Genomic DNA, 23515 nt, shown 5'->3' with positions numbered 1-23515 from the left:
TTCCCCCGTATCCATTACTAGCTTTATCGATCACGACTTCGCATGCCAAAGCGGTCCTAGAGCCATGGCACATTCACACCACCAACATATGCACCACCATGTGCGTAATGAAAACCACGTTGGCTCCCCTAGCAGCGCAAGTCAAACAATTCACATGGTCGAAAGGGCCAGCCGCGTTCTTGTAGCTCGCGCCAGCGCAACATGTACCAGCGACAGTGATCCCGGTTGCACAAAGCCGACTCAAGTACCCACCATCGCCATTGCACTTGCCGTCATGTACGTAGCTCAGGTCTTTAATAGTGAATGCGCTGATTGTTCTTAGTGTGCCTGTCGTCGGTATCACGATTGTCCTATTCTTCTTACATCGCAGGAACAAGAGGAAGCTTGCTGAGGAAGATTCAAAAGACAAATACAAGTCGCACGATTGGGGCATGGAGGGTGTGACTAGAGCTGGCAAGAAAGGAGGTCCCGAGATGAGCGTTTCCGAGAAGGAAATCCCTGGAGGCCACGACCGAGGTCTATCCATCGAAACCGGAAGCCCATACATACTGCCTGTTGGCCTGCACGGCTCTCGAGAGTCATTCCATTCGTTATCGCGCTCGCAGCATGATCCTCATGACCCCTACGGCCCCGTAGCTTATCTGAAGGATGACCAGAGCATCCGTAGCGCAACCCGTGGTCCCTACCGAAACGACGCAGGATCCATGTACACAACTTCGAGCGCTGGGACAAAGAAGGAAGGCCTTCAGGCCGGTCTGCTGCAAAACGCACAGAGGATGTCGACTTCGCACCCCATTCGCGGCGAATCTCTGTCCCCTGACGGCTCACGGTCTCCAGACAGCAAGTTCCCTGAACCGGGTATTCCTCTCAGCCCATTGAACCCACGATTCGACAAGGAGTCGTCTCCTGTTTCACCTCCAGTTGAATCGCCTTCCGCTGAACCCAAGACCCAGTATGCTGCCTTCAAGCCTACCAATGTTCCCACCATCTCAATTCCCGAGCCTGGTGTTACAGAAAAGCAAGTCAACAAGTCACCCGTCCAAACTACCAACGATATTCCCTCATTGCCACGCGTTCAGTCCCAGGCTGTTGTACTGGAGAACACAAACACGCATAGCATCATCAGTACCTCGAGCTATGGCGATGGTTTCCAGATCACACCACCATCACCCAAAGAAAGCGAGCAGCCCAAGATCGTTGCACCCAAGCCTCGCTACTCAACTGGTCCTCAGAACGTTGGTCTTGCCGTAGACGACTTTGGTCACAGCACCAACCGTCTGTCAATGAGCCTACGTCCTATGCCTTCCGATGACCCTCAGGAGAACCCCGAAGAGCGTGCCAACCGTATCCGATCTTTCTACAAGGAGTACTTTGACGACTCTAAGCCTGAACCCGCTGGTGGTCACCAGTACACCGACTATGTCGAAGACTACGGCTCAGAGTACCAAGACGGCACTGTATTCGACCCGCGCACCGGTGCCTTTGTCGTCGCACAGCCAAACGCTCCTTTTGCCGAGCCTATTACTCGTCGTGCCATGACACCTCCACCACGTGCTCCTCCTCGTTTCCGAAGCAACACTGCCACTGGTCCTCGCGGCCCGCACATGTCTAACAGCTCCATGGCTTCCTCGCAATACCCACCGCCACGCGGCATGTCTTCAATGAGCGGGCGTCTACCTGCGCCAATGAAGAAGCCACTGCCTCCACCATCCGCTTTGTCCTCTCTTCCCACACCCGGAAAGCTAACCGAGAACTCGATGGTTTTCGATGCTGCTGACTTTGCGCCGCCAGTCTCGTTCCGTGAGAGACAAAACGGTATACGACCAGACAGTCCACTGGGTGCCCCCAGACCCTACAGTCCCGCCGTGCGACCGCACACACCGCTCGTTGGTTCTTATGACGAGCTTCCCGCGCTACCCAGTCCCTACCTGATGCGCAAGTCCGGCACCTTCACTGCGCTTGACTTTGCACCACCTGGCCGCATTCGCGACCCTGCTGGCTCAGGTGCCTCAGATGCTGGATCTATTCGATCAAACCATTCTGGTATCTCAGCGGTCGGCAGGTTCGCAGTTCGTAGCGGTGCCAACCGTGTCAGCAGGATACCAAGAGATGTTATGGGTACCAGGGATGATTTCATGGTACAATTAAAGCCCAGGATGAACATGGTAGAGGGCGCCTAAACCTGTCGCAATCTGCTCAGCACCTATCTTTGACGATAGACACATCGGCTCGCTGGCAGAGCTCTACTCTCCTACTCGACCGAACATCAAAAGCTCACATCATGTCAAATTCTATATACACTGCTGTTTAGCGGCTCTGACGATTTCCTTGGTATCGTGGCATAGACATAGCGCGCGCGTTGGCTACTCTCCGTCTTCACATCACTGCAACAACCTGTACAGGCAGCTTGTCATGTACTTTTTCCTATTTTTCTCCATCGCGGTTGCGACTCTATCGACCGGCAGATTACTCGTTTTCTAGGGCGGTTTAGCGATGGACTGGCGTTTTCCAATGTCTAATTTTTATTCTTCTGCGTTGCTGCGAGATGGAGAACTTGAAGTAGAGGGCAGCTTGAAGGTTTGGAGACCATGGCGGTTTGGTGTTGGAGAGTAGATGTTGGTGGGACTCGTTGGAGCGATTGTGAAACATGTAAGCCGAGCACATAGAGGAATGGAAAGAAGAAACATTATTACAAGCACATTTGACTGTACCTGTTTGCACTCGTTGCACAGGGTAATGTTCGCTCTCGAAAAGAGCGCGTGCCTAGCAGGGAGCCTCGACATAAATCATGCACCTCTGCTGCCGAAGCCTAGCGTCATCATCCGCTATGCACCGGTCATGGACAAAATTATCCACGCAGATCACCAACTCCGCTCCCCCCGTCGTACCCGCGAAAATCTTACACATGCATTCTGCTCGTGTTTGTCCACACCAAAGTACTCCAGCACAGCCACAAGCAATTAACCCCACCCCCAAAGTCTTCATGGTGAACGGCAGCCAGGGCGACGTCATAACCAGCCTCTTGAACACGCGTACCGGCCAGACCATGCGAGTACCAAACGTGCGCCGACGCCGGTGCTTCAGTCGCGCCCAACATCTAGACCGGTGATTTGCTATTGGACGTCTTAGTCGCGTGGCTTAGTGCCGATGTGTGTCGTAGGCAATAATGCGCCGCGTCGCCAGCGCCTTCTTGCGGTGTCTAGTCTTGCTGTTAGGGGTCCTGTACGTCATAGCTCGAGATCTTCAACAAGGCTCCATAAAAATACACGACCGCTGCTGCAGCACGCGCGTATGAGGTTGCGTTGCCCCGGATCCAAGGCCTGAACATTCATCGACGAAGTGTTTCGGATTTTCTTCGCTCATCGTTTGTCTCAAGTTTTCCGTCGTTGGCTGTCCACTTGCTTCTCTTACTATTCTCCGCTGCAGCGCTTGCTTCCCCTTGAACGCCTGGAAAACCTCCGAATTGCCTACAATGGGCATTTTCTCGCGCCGACGCAAGTCGGATGATACCGCCGTCTCACAGACAACGTCGCCAACAGTGGTGCCTGAGCTCAGCAAAGAGCAGATCAAGCGCGCAACCCGCACACGCAAGATATGGGCGCTCACAACCTCCTTCTTTCTCTTCATCACACTCATATTCCTTATTCTCGTGAACATTGCGGGCGTACGCAATAAAGCCGTTATCAAAAACTGGTACTTTATCCGGCTCGACTTGAGCCATATCGTGCCTGCAAGCGTTCCAAACTTCGCACTGATCAACACCATCGCGCAAACACTGGGTTTGCACGATTTCTACCAAGTCGGGCTATGGGGATTCTGCGAAGGATATGCGGGCCAAGGCGTGACTTACTGTAGTAAGCCAGAAACGCTGTATTGGTTCAACCCTGTAGAGATCCTGCGTAACGAGCTTCTTGCTGGGGCGTCGAGTATGTTGCTTCCCACTATTCCATCCCATTCTTGCACATGACGCATTTTGCAAATCAAGCAACTAACAATACCTATAGTTAACCTTCCCGCTGACATCAACGATATTCTCGACCTCATTCACCTCGTCTCAAACTGGATGTTCGGTCTCTTTCTTACCGCAACCGTCTTGTCCTTCGTCCTCATCTTCGTTATGCCTATCTCCATCTACACGCGTTGGCTCACCCTCGCTGTTGCTATCCTTGCCTTCCTCAACGCGCTATTCGTAACGGTCGCCTCCGTCATTGCGACCGTCATGTTCATTATCTTCCGCAACACTATCGGTGGTGTGGCTGAGCTAAACATCTCGGCGGAAATTGGCGTCACCTTGTTCGCCTTCATGTGGGTAGCAAGTGCTTTTGCCATATTCGCTTGGCTCGTACAGATGGGACTCTGCTGTTGCTGTGCATCCAGGAGGGATGTCAAGAAGGGAAAGAAGAGAGGCAACGAGAAGGCGTACCATATGGATCCTGCTGGCACAGAAGCTGGTGGCATCAGAGATACGAACATGGTCGCCGGCGAGACAAACGAGAAACGCGAGAAGAAGGGTTACCAGTTTTGGAAGCGATCAGGCTAGGAACCTCTCCCTTCGGCATTCGACCTCTTCGACCATGTCACACATAAATATCGACTTGGACATGGAAGTCCCAGGAGCGTAGCTCACGTGCCATCTGATGATTAGCGCATAAAAAGAGAAATTTGGATCCTGTTTTTCGAGCGAGCGCGGCGTTGGTTTGGTATCTTTGGCATTTCACGGTACAGCATAGTACAGCGAAGCACTGGACATGTGCAATCGACGCGACATGATATTGATCACGGATAAGTACCCTCCACCTATACATAGAACCTAATGATATCGCTATCTCGTCATAGTCATAAGTCATTGTGCAATGGGTATCTCTGTCGTGGCTATCTCATAGTTGAGCTTCAGAGGCGGCAGTTCGCCTGGGCTTCACTTTACCTTTCCCTGCGCAGCACCCGCGTTAATTCTCTCCAACGCATCCATGTCAATAATCCGCAGCTCGGTTCTCGCCCACAGAATCACCAGACAAATCACCCCGGGCAAGAAGCCACCTCCTATCATGAAGCCTTCACTCCACTCACGTGCCAACCACACCTCATACAGTGCCAAAAGCCCACACACAGCTCTGTTGATAGGCACAATATAATCGCCTATCCTGTCTGCCATGTCTTCTGAGAGATACGGTACAGGCCGCCTCACACTCTTCTCAGTCGGTTGCTCCCAAGATGGTGTCTTGTTGTAGATTCCGTATCCGCCCATGGGTTTCTTGCCCTTCCCTCTCCCTCTTGATGGCGGTTGGAAAGTGGAAGGTGTCACATCGACGCCATCTATGGGCTCCATTTGTGTAGGTGGTAGGGGTAGGAAGTACAAGGTATACGCCGTGGCTAGTAGACTCGCGACAGCGACTAAACTTGTTGGAAGGGTGGACAGGGCGAGCAAGCGGGGTATGTAGAGTAGTGTGGGGAGTAAAGGAAGCGCGAGGAGAAAGAGCGTGTACGTGTGTGTTGTGGATGTGTCGTGTGTGCTGAGGGTTTGGACGAGGGCTGCGCGATCTGTGTGGTCGTGTTAGCTGGGTACGGGCCGAGTAGCAGGTGGAGGGAGAGTGCTACCTTGCTCATCCATGCCTGCTTCTATCGTGTCTTCGTCGTCGGATTCTGAGGGATATTTGAACGTTTTGCGCAAGCGCTGCGCCGCTGCTGTTTCTGCTTCCTTAAGCTTCTCCATGCCTTCTTCCGTCTGTTGCGCAAAGTTGTCCCAATGGGCCACGAGCTTTGGGGAAACAACTTGAAGTTGCACAGGAAACGGAAATGGCAATGTCTGCTGTCCGAGCCTGGGCTTGTATAAAGCTGGCTTTTCGTTGCTTCCTGCATGCGTGCGGCAAGGCAGCCACTTGTTTGATTGTTTGGGTCGGAGGAACGGATGACGTTTGTGGGGACTTTGGGACCTGGACCCTGGGATCAGCGCGCCAGCGCTAGACACTTCATATGCGCCGTGTCATCCTCAATTGACATGGACAAAGCAGTCGTTGGTTTCGTCTCGCATATGGTTGCATTGCGACATGTTGGAGTTCACACGAAGCTTATGATTCCGGCATGCAATGGTCATGGCAATGCCGACAGTCGACAGTCACTCTTGTTCTTCCAAAGTCTACTTACCGTCGTGTGTCCGACGTCACTCTACCGTGTTCTTCTCCTTCCACTCCCCAGCCGCCTCTTCATATGTACAAAACTCTACATCCCCTTCCCACGTCTTCAGCCACTTGATTACTCTCTCGATCATTCCAATGACGTGCGCCATACCACTAGTATCTGGGTGCAAGACCAATGGAAATACTACTACGTCTTTTTCCCCAATGCCATCGCGCATCTCGCTCCTAATCCAATCAAATTTATCCTTCCACATGTTCTCCATCACACGCACGTCAACATAGCCGTGCGAGTTGGGCACATTAGGGAGGTATTGAAGCGGCGTCATGTCTTCGGTGTACCAGTTTGCTGGAATTTCAACCAGTGTCTTGGCCATAGGGGCGCTAGGTCTGGGGAGAGGCTTCATCCAGTCCTTTGCGGAGGCCTCCTCGGTATACTTTGGCGGCTTCATAGGTGGTAGATTGGGGAGGTAGTATGGTTTGCTATCGTGGTGCGATAGTGAAGAGTCGTACAGGAAGGAGTATTCTTCTAGTAACTCTACGGTACTCTCTCGAAGCTGGTAGAGTGGCGCGCGGTAGCCCAGTGGACGTTTTCCTAACAACTCTTGGTAGAGGCTTATGCAATGTTCGAGGACTTCGCGTTCTTGGGTTGGAGTGAGCTGCGGAGCGCCTTCGTGGCAGTAGCCGTGTAATCCTATCTCTGCCCCACTGTTCTTGATTGCGGCAAATTCTTTGGGGAAGGACTCTGCACTGTGCATTGGTACAAACCAGGTCACTTTGTTGGCGATGTCGTATTTTGCAAAGAGTTTGAGTAGCCTAGGGACGCCGACATGCCCACTGAAGAACCCCGTACTATAGTCTGCGAGGTTATTGTTGGGGTGAGCTCCAGTGCCTAACCAACCTGATACCGCGTCAAAGTCTACCGAGAGCAGTATCTTGATCTTCGGTTCGTGGCTGATTCGAGGGGCGGTGAGAGATGACGTTGTTGGGATGGCCGTTGCTGAGGTGTTTCTACTAGCTAGAGATACGCCTTCGGTAGTGGTACCAAATATCTCGGCTTCACCAGTAGTATTGACAGAGGGCATCTCGGGTTTCACAGCAGTTGCTTGTGATTTGCGAACTTCGTCCTCCGACCACACGATACGACCTTCCATACCACCGTCGACAGATATACATTGTCCAGAGATATGCCCCGCAGCACGATGGCTGGCTAAGAAAGCAGCTGCTCGCGCTACGTCAGTCGGTTGAGCAATCTTCCTAAGGGGAACACTATAACAGTCAGCGAAATACTCTCAAGAGTGGATACAAGCATCAGACTCACGTAGCCTCAGCCTCCCTCCACATCTCCTTAGGGTCATCCAATCTACCCTCAATCAATTTTGTATCCACCCACCCAGGTGCAACAGCATTGATCCTGGCGCTCTTGTTCAACCTGACTATCTCGTTCTTTACCGTCTTTACAAGTCCGTACTGCAGTGCCGCCTTTCCGCTCGCATACTCCACATGTCCTGCCTGACCAAAAACTCCACATTCGGACCCCGTCACGACAACACTGACGTTGTTGACGTCCTTGCCGGTTTCCACTTGTGATTCTTCGACAGATCTGAGAAAGTGTTTGATCGTTAGGAAAGTACCGCGAACGTTGACAGCGTAGGTACGATCCCAGAGATCGCTAGGCATGCTCCATATAGGGTAGCTAGAAGATTCATCTGTGATGCCAGCATTGGCACAAAGGATATTTATGGGTTGTGAGAAGTGGCTAATGGCTTGGGAGATGGATTCTTGGATGGAAGCTTCAGAGCTGATATCACCCTGTAAGCAGTGAAGATTAGGTTTTGTTGAGGCGAGAGGGTTTGGGCGGAGGTCGTGCGCAGTGACTTTACAGCCTTGTGCTGCGTGAGTGTCAGCAATCGGGATGCATAGAGACACTCTGTTGGGGTGATGTTGTTGTTGGTTTGATTGCGGTGTTCGATGGCATAGCATTCTCTTCCAGTATCCAAGAATGCATACAAATATGCAGGATTCAATACGTACCTAGAAACTCCTCTACGATCGCACCTCCTATACCTCCAGCCGCCCCCGTAACAAACACATGCAATCCTTCAAGTTCAAGAAATGACATTGTGAGCCTTACCCGCGTCTTTAGAATTTCTCCAGTCAGGGAAGAAGGACCTCAGGTTGACACTCGATTAACTCAGCTCCACAAGATGCGCGCCCGCGTTCTCTGCATACGTAATGTCACAACAGCCGACCCGAGACCATGATAAGCCGTACATTATCATTATCACTCTGAGTAGCTTCCAAAAATGGCCGACGGCTAGCACTTGTTGCATATCATCATTTCTCCGCGCGCAATCGGTATGAGAGTATACACGTAATGCTTCGGTGCGAGGTAGGACGGCGAAGCATGCACCATCGAACATGGAGGGGCGGTGATAGTGACCCCTCAGTGTATCCCAGCTCTCAGAAACAGAGCTAGAATGCGAAGAACAACGACCGGCCTTCTACAAACTAGCCTTGTTCTGTAATGCACATGCGTCATGTCTGAATGCGCCTACGGCCAAATTTCCAGAGAAGCAAAACGCCCCACGCGCAGTAGGTGCATTGAAGGGCACTACACACTTTGGCACGACTATTTATCCAAAAGCGCCACAGTGCCCCTTGCCGCCCCGCCGGCCCACCCTCACGCATCGTCAAACTACCCAACGCGGTAATTCTGACAGAAACCGTTGATTTCCCATGGCCGAAGGGCACACTGCTAAAGTTCGTGCGACCAATAATGAGGGTGGTGACCTACGGGTTACGGGTATGTGCAGGAGGGGCACGAAAGGGCGGCCAATGGGGGTCAAGGGTATGTAGGAGGTGTGCTAGTTGGGAGGGTGGAGGGCGAGGGCACGAGTCGGTGATGGTGAAGATGGCGGCATACGTGCCTCGAGTTGGACGGATGAGGAATTTGTGCTGTATTTATTGGTTTCAGGCAATGCATGACTGTAGAGAAGAGTAATGCTACTCTAGGCGGGGTAACATTGTTTGCTGCCGACACTTTTCCCTGTCCCTTCTAGGCTTGGTTGGTATCATAACGCCGTCGCTCGTGGCTAAATTACAAAGTGATATCCTCGGAGCGGTAGTGGTCCGCTACAATACGGTAGAGGTATGAAGGTGCATGTCCACCACTGTAAGGGTCAGTTTTGCTCGGTGCTCTGAGAGGTTAGAGACACGACTTACAGATTGGTAATGTAGAGATCCACAAGGTCTGCAGGAACGTAGTCATACAGAGGGTTCTCAACATCGACCTTGTCGACAAACTCGCCGTCGTCGTAGGGCACTACACTTCCAGCATCACCGTGCTCGATCAGCTCGTCGATGTCGAACGGGTAGACTGGACTGAGCTTGTATACTCCACTGAGCACCACAACAGGCGTCTGGTGCTCCTTGGCAGCCTTTGCAATCATGTGTGCTCCGGCTGCAGCAACCAGGCCGCCGTTGGCCAAGACGGTGTGTGTGGCTAGAATGACCTTGTTGACGCGAGACATTATGGCGAAGACATGTGAGTCTGGGATAACGTAGACTTGGATGCCGGCGTCGGTGAGGGGCTTCCACTTGTCGTCGTCGGCGTCGTCATCTGGGTTCGCCTCTCGCTTTTTACCGGTAAGGAGGATGCCATGGGTGGCGGTGTGATCGTGGGGATATGTCTCGGCGTGTACGACGGTAAATTTGCGCTTTCGTGCGGCGAACAGGAGGAACTTCTGGACTGTTGTCGACGCAGTGTGGGTGAGGATAATCTCGTTTGCGTGAATGTGCTCGAGGGCAACTTCGGCAATCTGCTTGTCTGATGTTTCGAGCTCGTCCTGGAGTTCTCTTATGCCCTCCATGACCTCGCCCTTGAGGTCGAGATTCTGGCTCCTGTTGATACCCTCGAGGCGCTCCAGGTTGAGTGCTGTGAGAGTGCTCTTGCCGTTTGGCGAAGCCTGGCCTGTGGGTGTACTTGTGGTCGAGGGTGTGTCTGCGGGCTGGGAGAAGAGGCCGAATAGCGAGTGGACTAGAGGAGCGGACGAGGTGGGCGCATACGAAGTGTGTGAGGTGAGTAACGGGGGCCGTCTCGAGGGTTCGCTGACGTCGGATGCGTTGTCGGTGAAGACAGTTGTGTGCATGGGTTCGGCGACGGCATGTCTGAGAGGGCTGAAGGTGGATATGCTCGAGTTCAAGGCTGGCCTGTGAAGGGAGTCGTGCTGGGCGGGCGCCTGTGGAGTCGAGTGGCCTGGCTCGCTTCCCGTTGGCGTTTGCCCTTCGGCGTGTTCGTCGACGACCTCGCGCACGAGCCCCAGTACGCGTCGTACGATGTTGCCCACGACTACCTCTCGTGGTTGCGCCGACGTCAACCGCCTGCCGACCTGCTTTATGCGCTCAATGAGCTTTGCGGCATCCCTTCCCTTGAACTCGCCGACGACGCGCAAGAGCAGAGCCGTCGTCGCTATAGCGCATGGTCTCGAGTTCCGTATTTGGCGTCGCTTGAGGAGTCTGGAGCGGAGAGATTAGTTGGTGCTGGGGCACGTGGATGCAGAGTCGCGTCTCACGAGATGAAATGCTCAACCGAAGCATCGACAGGCGTGCTCTTGAGCGACTTGAGGTACGTCGACAGTCCCGGCGCCTGTATTGTTGCGCCCTGCATGGTGGGAATCTGTGCCAAAGCGAATATCGAGGGTATGTGGGGTGGTGGGGTTGTCGTGGTTTGGTCACTCTCGTGGTCGCTGGGCAGGTCCGAGGGGGGTGTGTTTTGGCCAGTCGGTGGATGCGCTGCTGGGCCAAAGCACTGGCGACGCGGCTATGGCGATGTTGGGGCAGCGTGGGAGTGGAATTGCATGTCGAAGCGGTGGTCATGGCAAAAGTATGAGTCGTAACCAAATTGAGCTTTCGGCGTTCCGATTGGGCACGGTCGCTCGAGCGCTTCGTCATTGCCCTCGTCCCCAACCTCTGCTTAGCTGCATAGCCATCCTCTGCCTCGAATTGCACGCCTCGGCTTGTTGCTAGTTCCGTCAGTGCTTGAAGAGCACATTCACTGAGCCGCAACTCTGTACACGCTTCGCAACGGCCCCGCCATCACGGAGCTATTACCGTCAGCCAACAACACATAAGCATCACGCTACCCCACAGTCCTTTGCCATTCTCGAGCCTCGGCCCTCCAGATCACCCCCAGCTGACGATGCGAGTGCAATAGCTGCACAGAGTGAGACGCGCAAGATGGGCGCCGACAGGAGCGACGGCTCCGGCTCCTCGAATACCGAGGCGGTCGCATCCGGATACGACGAGAAGACACCACTACTCCAGCAGGCCCAGAAGGGCCCCTACGAAGACACCAAGCGGCGCAGGATATGGCTGTATCCCGCGCGCATATCCGACGGCATTGCCGCTGTGGTCGGCGTGCTGGTGACCCCCTTTGTGTATACGGGCCAGTGTCTGGTCGCCGCCTTCTACTACGAGGAAGACGGCCACTTCTCCTTTCTAGCACCCGTCTACAACATCTCGCGCACTTTTACGCGTGCACGCCGGAAAAAAGTGGCGGCGCATCCATCATCGCGGGCCTCGGCCGCCCCAGACCGCAGCGAGAAGGGACTGCGCAAGAGTCGCAGTTCGAGTGTCGCGCAACCAGTCATGAAGCAACCCACGAGACGTTCACTGTCAATAGCATCAACCTCGACCGCCATGACGTCCGATTCCGAAAGCGAGCGATCTCCCACACGCGACGACGACACGGACAGCCCCTCCCGCCACACTCGCTCCAAATCGAGCGCAACTGCACGAGCAGACGAAATCGCCCCAGCCAAAAGGTCGATACGCATCACCCTGCACCACAACGAGGATGCTCTGAGGCAACGCAAGGCGGCGAAAAAGGCCCAATCGTCAAGGGCCGACTCCATCTCCTCCGAGGCGGCCGCTTCCCTAAAGTCCCCCACTGGCCCGGCATCTGCCTCGTCGAAACAACTGACCAAGTTCCCACGGGCGCCCCAACCCCCGCGTCCCCTGGTGCCACGCCGCCAGCCGTCGTACTCTGCAAAGGGCGTATCCGCCGTTGGACCACACCAGAAGACGCTGATCATAGATCTCGATGAGACGCTGATTCACAGCATAGTCAACGGCGGCCGCTTCCAGACCGGCCACATGGTAGAAGTGAAGCTTCAGGCTTCGGTTGGCGCGGATGGACAGGTTATTGGCCCGCAAGTGCCGCTCCTGTACTATGTTCACAAACGGCCGTATTGCGACGATTTCTTGAAAAAGGTATGCGTCCCGGCCAGGAGCGCCCCATGTCACACTAACGGCGCGACAGGTCAGTAAATGGTACAATCTGATCATATTCACCGCGTCGGTTCAGGAGTACGCAGATCCCGTCATTGACTGGCTCGAGGTGGAGCGCAAGTACTTTGCAGGCAGATACTATCGACAGCACTGCACTGTTCGTAACGGGGCTTACATCAAGGACCTTGCTCAGGTTGAGCCCGATCTCAGCAAGGTCATGATTCTTGACAACAGCCCCTTGAGCTACGTTTTCCATCCAGGTAAGATCAGCTCCGGCCCAGTGCGACCCAAGGCAGCCTGTACTGACAGTGATCCCAGACAATGCCATTCCCATCGAAGGCTGGATCAGCGATCCAACAGACCATGATCTGCTGCACCTTATCCCACTGCTTGAGGGCTTGCAGTATGTCACCGACGTGCGTGCGCTGCTTGCGCTTCGGCTCGGCATGCCCGCATCCGCGTAATCAGGTAGCCACAATTTTAGTGGCATTCGATTTAGTACCTCGCATTCTAATACCTTTTGTACTATAGACCCGTTGCGCCGAGCAGTTGGCTATGTAGCTCGTAGGAGGAGATACCCAAGATGCTATTCGTTCATGTTCCACGGCTCGCTTGAGTAATGTTCCTTTTGGGTTTCTTTTACTCATTACGAACAAGGAATTACCCGCCCGCCGGCCTGCACCTCCGATCTGCCACATTCGAGCTGTCGCATGGGCCTGTCGTCTCGCCCACGTTCCTAGCTTGCTCCCCCACGTCTTTGTGTCCGGGGCCTGACATTCGTGGCTATAGGTCCTTACTCAACATGCTCTTACACATCCCGCTTATCTGCCGCATCTTTTCAGCCCCACGACGCCCATTTCTTCTCCCGTAGCTCCATGCGGGACAGTAATTGTTCTCGTGTTAGGTCCCATCAAAATGAGCACGTTGAATGTTTATTACTCAGACACACCCGCTGTCCTTGCCGGATCCATACCTTTACAATGTTACTGTCGCTCTGAAAAGTGGATGCTCAACGTCTTGTGCCAATGAATTCGCTACAGAGAAGAAGTCTACGCTCGACTTCGATCGCGTCTAAAAAATGTCGACACAGACTCAAGATACGGACATAGCCATGGTGGATTCAAGGTTAGTCTATCACTGGCAGCCCGAGCAAAGCTGACTATGATTTAGCTTAGACTATTCACTCTTTGATGAAGCAATACAGGCAACACACAACACTATACTGCCAGAACATTGTCAAAATTTCCATCACGATGTTAGTGCCTCGCTCTTGCTGAACGACTTGCATCGTATATCCACCAGCAACGGGTCCACAGACCTGAGAAGACTGGTTTCTACCCGAAAGTTCACATTGTTCATTCGAACTTTTGCACCTTACTTCGATGTTCTTAGCACATGTATCGAACTAAAGCCAGCATGGGCGGGTCACTTTTGGGGAATTGTTCGTTTGGTATTCGAGGTATGGATCAAAGCCACTCTTGATGCATCTCTTGAATTCACACCGGAGATAGATGAGCACTGATTGCGTGATTCTCCTTGAGAAGATTGCCGACATGCTTGAGGCTATTGCGCAGATCATACCTCCTTACCAACAGATCTACGAAATTTGCAAACGTAACGGTTCCGAGGCTCATGGCCAAGCTGAAGATCATCATCTGGCAACACTTTTTTCTTACGTGTATGCGGACCTTGTGCAGCTTTTCCTAGAGCTGTATCGAATCTTTTGCCGAGGATCACAAGGTACGTCTTCTCGTTGACTTGAAGTCGCATATGTGGTTCGGACCGTCATAGTGTTCTGCGACACAAGCTCCAGAGAATCGTACATTGTTGAACTATGAGATTTTCCACGCGCTAGAACTTTTTACTATGCTCCGAGTTCTATGACATACAGTCGTAGATGTTTCCATATCGTACGGATTCAGAACCGGGTTTGACTGACTGTACACAGGCACAGAAGTGCAATCTCTTATGTTCGGAGTGGCACAATCATCGCTATGGCGGCCACTCGACTCGCGCTTTGCCCACGTTGAAACCCGGATAAGACAGCATAGGAGCTGGCTAGAGAGAGAGACCGAAAACGAATTTCAATACTACGCGGATGTCTCACAGCAACGTAGAAGTTATCTTAGCTTCCTGCATCGACAGAGTGGTGCAGACTGCAACAGTCAGGTAGAGCAAGATGGACAACGACTTGCAAAGCGGTTGAGGAGAGTTGAAAAAGTGCAAAGCTGGCTGTCAACTTCAGCCTCGATCGACACAACGGCTCACGATTTTCGTCAACCTTACCAGGATTTCTGTGCGTGGTTCTTACATGCTCCATCATACACCAAATGGCGAAACCAGCGCTTTGATCAAAGCATGGCAAACGATCAGAATGCTATGGCTAGTAACTGGCAGCATCGAGTGCTGTTCGTACAGGGTAGGTAAACCTGCATCTAGGTCAAATATCTGGAAAGCTGACAGGTGATTAGCGAAAGCAGGTTTTGGCAAGACTGTCATATCACACTCGGTTGTAAGCAATCTGGCTGGTGAAGCAGAAGACCCTGATCTATGCGATGAGCCTCCAGCGACCGCACACTATCATTTTAGTAACCTCCTTTGCAAGAACAACAAACCTGAAGACGCTTTTCGGGCCTTCTCGTGTCAATTGCTCCATACACATCGACACGACCGCTCCACCCTGGATGCTGTCAGCCTTTTATTGCGCAAAACTTCGTTTCGAGAACATGCTACTACTGATGAGGTCACGGACATTTTATTGCTTCTACTTCGACAACATCCCACTTTCATTGTGGTTGATGGCATTGATGAGTGTAGCGACACTGAAATGCTCCTCGCTTCTCTAGCAAGACTTTGCCGTGGTTCCGACACAAGAGTTATTATATTCAGCAGGCCGAACTTGAAGATACCTCTCGAGTACCAGAAATGGGCTTCAGATGCTCCCCACATTCTCCCACTTACCAGCAACTACAACGCAGTTGCTATCGATCGTTTCGTGGCACCAAAACTGAACCGCCTAGCAGACCAAGGTTTCTTTGGGATTTGCATGGACCGATCCCTCATCTCGGAAGTCGCGAAGACAGCGGATGGTGACTTTCTATGGGCCAGCATGGTATTGAAGTTCCTTCAATCGCCGCTGCTGTCATCGGAGGAGCGATTTGCTATCTTGCAAGACATTCGTTCGCTGCAGAGTCTGGAATCACTCTTTCGTATCATGTTTGATGCATTAGCACGCCATCCACTGACTGAAAAACATGTCATCACTGATACGTTCCGGTGGCTCTCCTGCCCAATCAACCGCATGTGTCCAGAGGCATTGCATACCGCTCTCATTCTACGCAACCCCAACGTGTCTGAGAGTTCGCATACGAAAGATATTTTAGAAGCCTTGCCGGAACTCACATTTGGCTTCGTTCGCGTTGTCAACGACGACATCGCTTTTTCCCACGGATCTATACGAGACTACCTCCATAGTCCAGGGTCTCAAAGCTCGGAGTTTAGTCTTTACGATGACAGCAGCGTGCATGCCCACCTAGCAGCGCGGTGTCTAGCTTACCTCACTCATGATGTACCAAAACGCCCTCTTGGTGCCTTGCAGCCTCGTGGCCCCGTCATGCCACTCACAATACCTACTAGCAGTGGTGCGAGTCAAAGAACGAGTGCATCATGTGATAGCGGATACAAGTCTCTGTCTTCATCAGACGGAGATACTAATATTCACACTGTGCATGCCACACCGACCCAACACAACAGCTCTCGGGCAAATAGCATCCGCACCATACCCTTCGACACCCACCTTCCATTCCTACGCTACGCGGCTCTCTGCTGGCCCATTCACCTCAGTCGGGCTCTGGCTCCATCGTCTCACCACACCACAAACTCTTCAGCGGACATACTAGCCTACCTACCCGCGCTTAGCGTCTTCTTAGCTTCTCGTATTGCGGTAACTGTATGGGTAGAAGCTTCTTTCCGTTTGAACCTGCCTCCGACACTCGCGCGTCTTGTCGGCCCGCTGTCAGATTTGAAGAGCGAAATATCGCCAGCAACTATGGAGGGCAAGGAATTGAGGCTAGTAATCAATGCGATAAGGGATTTGAGTGAGGAATTGTTGGACTTGAAGAGGGAATATGAAGGTGTTATGAGGCAAAACCCCAGTTTGATTTGGCAAATGGATGGACCAGAGAGGGCTGTGTATTGGCCAGTTTGGGAGGAAATTGTTGTGGGCGAAAATGGGCGGTGATGACGAGTACTGAAAGAGTCTGCTTTTCAGGAATGATCTCTGTAATGATTCATGTATATACCTGTGCTTTCTTCCTAGAAGATGCTCTTGTTGTGCCTCGCCGAGGACACCACACATACACACACGTAAGGCCGAGCTCCCGACACATGTGTTACGTCACCTCGACTGATCCGTGACCATTATTCGTGTACATATGCTCTCCTCTCTGGCGTAAAGCACTCGCTTCATCCATCGATCCGATTTGCTCTCGTAGCAAACCACACTTGCAATTCGACAATGGTCTTCCTCAGTAAGCTTTGAGAGAATACTTGAAAAGGTAATGTAGGTACATGACGAAGTAGCTGAGGCGTGATCTACTCAAATATGATCGTGAGTATGGCCGTAGAATTATGTATCTCTCAGGCACGGAGTCTAATTGAACCTGTGTTTCCCACGTGCGTGATGAAAATGTGAGAGAGAAGACGTGGATGGTGCTGGTAGGCTTGCCCTCGCGCCAAGTCTAAAGCATGTGATTTCGTGTGCTCTCCGAGATCCGTATGGTTGGCCGACTACTATGACACGTACCTTCACCCGGTGAAGTTTACGACCATAACAGCGATGTTTTCGCGCTCAGTCTGAGTCACAGCATTCGGAATCTCTAAACCGGAATCGTAAGGGTAGAAAGCCCACCGCGACTTGGCCTCATCCGCGTTCCATTGCAAGAACCCCGCCATGGCACCCCCGCCAGCTTCTCTCTATACGCTCTCCTTCGCGATCGCGACTTTAATTACTCTGCTTGTTGCTGCAACGCTACGTCTGCTCGCTATTCTTCCAAATGCGCGCTCGAAATCAACACCGCTACGCCAGCGCCCGCTCGCAACACGCGTTCTTATCGTGCTAGGATCGGGAGGGCATACACACGAGATGTTCTACCTACTTCGAGATTTGGATACACGCAAATACACGCACAGAACATATGTAGTCAGCAGCGGAGACGCATTCTCAGCACAACGCGCCGCGGAGTTTGAGCGAGGACTTGAAGACAAAGAAAAGGGACGATTACGAAAGCAAGACATGGAGAAAAATGCAGTCTACGAGGACAACGCAGGAAGAACACCGGTGACGGTGGTGACAGGTGCAGACAGCATGGTATATGTGGCGGGAGAGAAGCAGGGCGATAAACCAGCATGCACTGGACCAGACTACTACAATATCGCCAACGTGCCTCGTGCGCGCAAGATACACCAGCCACTCCTCACAACACCTCTAACATCACTCTATACTCTCCTAGCATCGTTCGCGCCTCTCCTTCACGCACCACCGCTGCTAGCTGGCCAGGCTCCCACGACACCTTACGAAACCACAGCCGCCGACCTCCCAGATCTCATCATCACAAATGGCCCAGCTACGGCTGTAATCTTGATCCTCGCGAGTCTTATACTTCGCTACTTCAACATCAAGGGTGCGAACAGCAGGGACAAGTGCAAGACCGTGTACATAGAGAGCTTCGCACGCGTCAAGACATTGAGTCTGAGTGGGAAGCTATTGCTGAAGGTTGTGGATCGCTTCTTGGTACAGTGGGAGGAGCTAGAAGGCGCTGGGGGACGAGCGGAGTACTGGGGCATTCTAGTTTGAGTACGAGCTCATATACATGGCAAGGTGATGGGAGTCGTGATATGCATGATTTAGGCGTTTGGTGTACATTTACAGCGAAGATACCCCACATGCTGCCGACGGCCTGACTGAGTTTCCCACTGCAATGCTTGCTATATATACAGAATAGATGCTACAAATTTCATTCCACAATGCGTAATGTGGTGTCATGTCGTGCTTTGATGGCTCTAATCGAGATCGGCTGTTTGACTGGAAATCTGCTTCTTTCCCAGATACGGCTTTGTAGCACTCTTCTGCATGTGCTGACCCAACGCCGCCAGCAAGCTTTCTTGGTCTACGAGTGGCTTCTCCTTCTGGCTCTGCACCTTCTTCTGATGTTCGAGTTCCCACCTCAGTTGCATGGGTGTCTTCATTGCGTCCGCAGCTCTCTGCTGTTGCTTTGCAATCTCCCGTGCAAGCACACCCTGCTCAGAGTGTCTTGCAACCTTGATAGGGCGCGGTGCATCAGGGCCCTTTTCCTTCTTTGATTTGATGGAGAATTCATGGATATCGCCGCGGAGTTCTTCACCAAGTGTTTCGGGGAAAGGTGGTGCAACGAGCGTATAAGCCATGGACTCTGATCCCTCGACGATATTGCGCGTTGTATCAACGTCATAGGCTCCGGGATAGTTGGGATCCATGCTTCTTGGGGTCGCAGCCTTGAATCTATCTTGCTCCATCCTTTGAATCTCAGAGAACTTCTCTTCGATGCTACCGGTTGCCAGGTCCTTCGATGCGTCCTGTTGAGCTCGGTCCTCGTTGTTCTTGCTTCGCCAGCGACTCAAACTGGTGAGCGGCTGGCTTATGTTGGCTATGGTTTTTCTGAGCCATGTTTGCTTGTCCGTTTCTGACTCTTTCGTGATATCGATATCTTTGATCTCTTCTTCACGTTCCCATGGCCATTCAAGTCGTTGCCGTGTGCCTGCAATGTATCGGTGGAATATGGGGAGACCAGTTCGAGGATCATATTGGTGTGCTTCCGGGATCTCGCTGTCGCCGTAGTCGGTGCCAGTATAGGGATCAATGCCGGTTGTATGTCGCTCCATGAAGATCTTCTCGACGACAACATCCTCGAAGCACTTTTTGCCTCCTTTCTGTATCTCGGCGGGTACCACTAGGCGTACGTGATCAAGAGGCATAGGCAAAGCATTCTCTATCTTGGGCCCCATGCCTTCGGCAGCGGCGTTGAACACGGCCGTGTCAAAATATTGCTGTGAAATGTTAACGATACACAGCTGCAGTAAGGCGAGGTAGAAATTACCATGTTCATGTCTCTAACGACAACCTCATGTGTTCTCGGAACGAGCTCTTGCACAGTACCAATTTTACCCGCATCCTTCCCCTTCAATATCACGACACGATCATCCTTTACAATCGGGAAATATTTCTTATCGTCGACGACCAGCGGATACTCCAGTTCCAGGCCCTTCTTCTCTCTGACAGCATTTCGGTTTTTCTGGGTCTTGACAGGTATCTCAGGCTTCTGGATCTGGGCAGCCTTGAGGGCACCATATTTCTCAGCGTCGGGGCCAATGGCGCGATTTGGCCTCAGGGGACCAAGCTTCCAGTCTTCCTTTGCATTGGCCAAGGCCTGTTTCCTGACACCCTTGACGTGCTCATGCTCCCACATTAGACGTTGGATAGAGGCTTGCTTGGAATCCCATCGTTCCTGTTTGAGCTCCTGTCGCTTCTTGCGTTCCCGCTCGTGCCAGGTAATTGCGTTCTTGACTTTCCGAATCTCCTTGAGCTTTTTGGCCTGTCGGGCGGCATTGCGTCCTGGCCTGACGACCAACTGGCTCATGGTGGGCGGGACGGCGGCGATTGAGATAGATGTGCGAGGGTTTGCGGACTACCGAGCCATCGAATGGCGGGCAACGAGGGGTGGAGTGATGGATATAGCCGGGACGTTTGATTCGAGCAATGGTGCCGCAAGTTCCTGGGCCACTGTCTTGTCCGCCGTGATGCGTTGTCGGCAGTCGTCGCTCCCAAAGTGGTGAACAGTGCATTCGACATGGTGAACCAAATTTCCGCGCCGGCGCTCGGGCGGTGTGGCAGCCTCGACATTCTGCCGAAACACGTCGTTGCCCATGACATGGTGCATCAACACTGACCATTGTCATCACCACATACTCCAGGTGTCTCCTTCACCATGGCGCTCTTACGGCGCAGGCTGCGCTGTCACTACTGCAACAACCAGTCACGCGACACCTTCTTACACATACCCAAGACATTTCACTGTCCGCAATGCGACGCCGTGAATCACTTCGATGAGGTACATACTCGCTGCGTGTCCCCTCAACTCTTCCCAGCTCACTTGTTTCTAGCGTGGAAACATCACAGATCCGCCCCTGGAAGAAATTGCATCTGCGCCTCAAGCCTCCTTTCAACACCTGCGGTCGCGCTCACCAACACCTGCCATGTCCACAGTGGGGGATGACATCTTCTGCGACACATGTCAGCGCAACCAGACCCTCTACGCCAAACTCCTCGGCGAATACCTCCCTGAAGAAGACGATCCGGCATACGACCAATATCTGGCCGCGTATGACGACTACAAGGACGAGCTCGAGACCCGATATCCACAAGTCTGCAGCGAATGTCTGCCTCGCGTCCAACATCAGATCAGGAATGCGAATCACGTCGCTAGAGCAGACAATCTGGCGCGCATAATGGAAGCGGCCAAGCAGAAGCGCACGACCGTTCACACCCACCGGCAAGCGTGGACACTGAGGCTCATTTCGCTGGCCAAGTGGACTTACATCTTGAGCACGGTAACAGGCGTGGTTTGGCATAGTGCTGGGTTGATTATGGGTCCGGACCAAGATATACGGGCGTACCAAGTGTTCAGCTGGGATACTTGTTGGACCCAGGCCAAGTCAAATGGCTGGATCGATGAAGTCTGTGTCCTGTCACCCGTAGTACTCAAGTGGTTGAAGTTCGCAATTATTGCCGACGCTCTTACAGTCTGGTGGAATCCCAAGTTGAAAGTCAAGATGAACAGTCTTACAGGACGAATGCGTGGGCTTATGTCCTTGTGGGTGATCCGCGTAAGTGCAGTTGTCCTCCGCTTCGTAAGCCTCTATTACTGGCAAGGCACCGAAATTAACAACGAGACGCTCGACCACTTCCGGCACACTCACATGGGCATGCTCGGCATACTAGCTTTCTCGTCCCTCATGGCATGGAAGGCTGTGCGCATTGTATACGGCGCTGCACCCTCTTTCCCAAAAGCGACTCGGGAACCTGTTCCCGAGGTGCCTGGTAGCGCGAAGAAGGTCAGGAAAGGCTCTTACCATCCAGCTCATCCCCAGGCGGACCTCTTCGATAGTATGGCGCAAGCTTTCACGACTGGATTTGAACAGGGTAAAGAATCCTCTCCTCTCCCTCCGTCACCAACCATCTCAGAAGCCTCCTACACTACACACGCTACCGATGTCACCACCCCCTTCGCTCAGCGATCCGCATTTCTGGGTGCTGACGACATGGACTGGACACCAACTAAGCCCAGAGGTCGTTTCTCTTCCCAAGCTCCAGAGATCATATCCAATCAATTTTCCAAGACTACAACCCCACCACCCGCAGCACCTCCTCGCTTCAACGAACCCCATTCCATCTTCTCAAAGCCAGACCCAAACCCCTTCCGTCACCGGGTCCCAGCCCCGCCACCAACCTCCCTCTCTGCGAGCCAGAAACCCAACCCTTGGAAACCCAGTGTCTGGACTCCTCCTCTCAAAGAAAACGCACCCAGTTTCTTTAAGAAGGAACAGAAGACACAAGGAGGCGTGGGAGAAGTATCAGGCCTAGATGGCCTGGGTGTACCAAAGAATGTTAAGAGGGACGCGGAGCTCTTCGCTAGCCCGAAGCTGAAGTATGATTATTATGGGACTCCAAAGGATACAGGATTGGAGGATACGTTTAATGCTATGTTTACGAAATAGGGTAAACTTTATCCTAGAGTTGTTGAGATTGCATTTGTGGTTGGCGTTTTGTTTAAGATACCCGGCGGCGCCCCTTTCCTATGTTGCATCAGTCCAAGTCGGTTGACGTTGAACGGAATGCTTAGTGTAGAATGCAATGTCCTTTTCAATAAACGATACTTTGTAGCATGTGCAGCCTCCATAAAACACGGTTGCTCAACTTCATGGACGAGGTGGCAATGCACCAAACTTCACTCCATAGACATATGCAAACGGAGTGGGCGCTTGAACGAGTCAGATTCTCTATCTAACTCTCCAGCATATCATGACTTTTCATATGCCGAGTAGAAGCACAGATATCCCAATGTAAAGACTCCGGTAACCTCCCATAGTGATCCGCGGATTCCATCATTCGTTCATGGCGGGCTTGTGGTCCACGTTCGTTTCCTTCCTTGACTCCTTGCAGACGAGTCCTCTATGACCTGGGCTTCTCCTTCTTCTCCTTCCACAGTGCGGACAGACCGACACCGGAAACCTTGACGACCTTGAAACGCACACCGGGAATATCACCCTTGGCCTTGCCCTTACGACCGAAACCAGCAAGGAGGACCTCGTCGTTCTCATCGACAAAGTTCAAGCAACCGTCGTTGGGAACTGCCAAATTATTAGCCCGTGCTCTCATGCTCGCCACAGGCTCATCTCGGAGCTCTCTTCAATCTCCAGATAGTGACATACCGAAAGCGGTGACCTTCTTTCCGTTCTTGATCAATTGCACACGGACACACTTTCGGATAGCGGAGTTGGGCTGCTTGGCCTCAACACCGACCTTCTCGAGGACTATGCCCTTGGCGTGGGAAGATCCACCGAAGGGGGAGGACTTGAAGGCGGTTCCGAGAAGACGCTTCTTGTAGTGGAGGTCCGCCCATCGTCCCTCGCGGCGATGGTTGCGGAGCTTGCGGGCGGCGTTGAGACCTCTTGGCTTTCCTGATGGTATTGTGAGCAACTACACAATATACGACGGTATTCAAGACGGCGAAGGCGCGGGATCGTGCATTTGTCGTCGATCGGGGGCTGCTGGAGAGAGTAGTTGCATACCTTTACCCATGGTTGCGGTATTGACGACGGGTGTGCTGGGGAGAGTGTGGTTAGTATCGCAGACGTCGAAGTATTTTCGAGAGCGGCTGGAATCAGTGTGCGCCAGAGCCAAGCCCCACAGCTTAGCGGCGCTGGCCTGCAAACGGCCTAGCGCCACCACCCCATCTTATCTTATCGGGCCATCGTCATCCCATCTGGGGGAGACGAGA

At 52.7% G+C, this 23515-nt stretch overlaps 9 protein-coding genes across 9 annotated transcripts; 5 read left to right on the top strand and 4 right to left on the bottom strand.

The window, feature by feature from the left end:
- Positions 1–154: 154 nt before the first annotated feature.
- On the top strand, positions 155–2180 carry GT037_003587 (uncharacterized protein; the record flags this gene model as incomplete). The annotated part of the gene is made up of 2 exons (XM_038928634.1): positions 155–276; positions 323–2180. 2 exons carry the CDS (start codon positions 155–157, stop codon positions 2178–2180), a joined length of 1980 nt encoding a protein of 659 aa, XP_038788341.1.
- Positions 2181–3472: 1292 nt separating this feature from the next.
- Positions 3473–4540, top strand: GT037_003586 (uncharacterized protein; the record flags this gene model as incomplete). Its single annotated transcript, XM_038928633.1, has 2 exons — positions 3473–3926; positions 4005–4540. The coding sequence occupies 2 exons, from the start codon at positions 3473–3475 to the stop codon at positions 4538–4540; spliced, it is 990 nt and encodes a 329-aa protein (XP_038788340.1).
- A 375-nt stretch (positions 4541–4915) lies between these two features.
- Positions 4916–8253, bottom strand: GT037_003585 (polysaccharide deacetylase; the record flags this gene model as incomplete). The annotated part of the gene is made up of 5 exons (XM_038928632.1): positions 4916–5538; positions 5596–5930; positions 6234–7400; positions 7453–8023; positions 8166–8253. 5 exons carry the CDS (start codon positions 8251–8253, stop codon positions 4916–4918), a joined length of 2784 nt encoding a protein of 927 aa, XP_038788339.1.
- Positions 8254–9231: 978 nt separating this feature from the next.
- Positions 9232–10800, bottom strand: GT037_003584 (translation initiation factor eif-2b subunit beta; the record flags this gene model as incomplete). Its single annotated transcript, XM_038928631.1, has 3 exons — positions 9232–9304; positions 9357–10649; positions 10706–10800. The coding sequence occupies 3 exons, from the start codon at positions 10798–10800 to the stop codon at positions 9232–9234; spliced, it is 1461 nt and encodes a 486-aa protein (XP_038788338.1).
- Positions 10801–11168: 368 nt separating this feature from the next.
- Positions 11169–16662, top strand: GT037_003583 (uncharacterized protein; the record flags this gene model as incomplete). The annotated part of the gene is made up of 6 exons (XM_038928630.1): positions 11169–12404; positions 12454–12682; positions 12741–12838; positions 13934–14162; positions 14371–14841; positions 14894–16662. Coding segments are annotated over 6 exons (4032 nt in total), but the record flags the coding sequence as incomplete, so codon positions are not given.
- A 711-nt stretch (positions 16663–17373) lies between these two features.
- Positions 17374–18276, top strand: GT037_003582 (glycosyltransferase family 1 protein; the record flags this gene model as incomplete). Its single annotated transcript, XM_038928629.1, has 1 exon — positions 17374–18276. One exon carries the CDS (start codon positions 17374–17376, stop codon positions 18274–18276), a length of 903 nt encoding a protein of 300 aa, XP_038788336.1.
- A 206-nt stretch (positions 18277–18482) lies between these two features.
- GT037_003581 (kow motif domain-containing protein) lies at positions 18483–20095 on the bottom strand (the record flags this gene model as incomplete). Its single annotated transcript, XM_038928628.1, has 2 exons — positions 18483–19505; positions 19556–20095. The coding sequence occupies 2 exons, from the start codon at positions 20093–20095 to the stop codon at positions 18483–18485; spliced, it is 1563 nt and encodes a 520-aa protein (XP_038788335.1).
- Positions 20096–20443: 348 nt separating this feature from the next.
- GT037_003580 (uncharacterized protein) lies at positions 20444–22232 on the top strand (the record flags this gene model as incomplete). The annotated part of the gene is made up of 2 exons (XM_038928627.1): positions 20444–20566; positions 20619–22232. The coding sequence occupies 2 exons, from the start codon at positions 20444–20446 to the stop codon at positions 22230–22232; spliced, it is 1737 nt and encodes a 578-aa protein (XP_038788334.1).
- Positions 22233–22686: 454 nt separating this feature from the next.
- Positions 22687–23316, bottom strand: GT037_003579 (40s ribosomal protein s23; the record flags this gene model as incomplete). Its single annotated transcript, XM_038928626.1, has 3 exons — positions 22687–22865; positions 22947–23195; positions 23307–23316. 3 exons carry the CDS (start codon positions 23314–23316, stop codon positions 22687–22689), a joined length of 438 nt encoding a protein of 145 aa, XP_038788333.1.
- Between the last annotated feature and the right edge of the window lie 199 nt (positions 23317–23515).

The sequence above is a fragment of the Alternaria burnsii genome, assembly GCF_013036055.1.
Source record: "Alternaria burnsii strain CBS107.38 chromosome Unknown 730, whole genome shotgun sequence".
NCBI lineage: Eukaryota > Fungi > Ascomycota > Dothideomycetes > Pleosporales > Pleosporaceae > Alternaria > Alternaria burnsii.
This window is presented reverse-complemented; position numbering and strand designations above follow the sequence as displayed.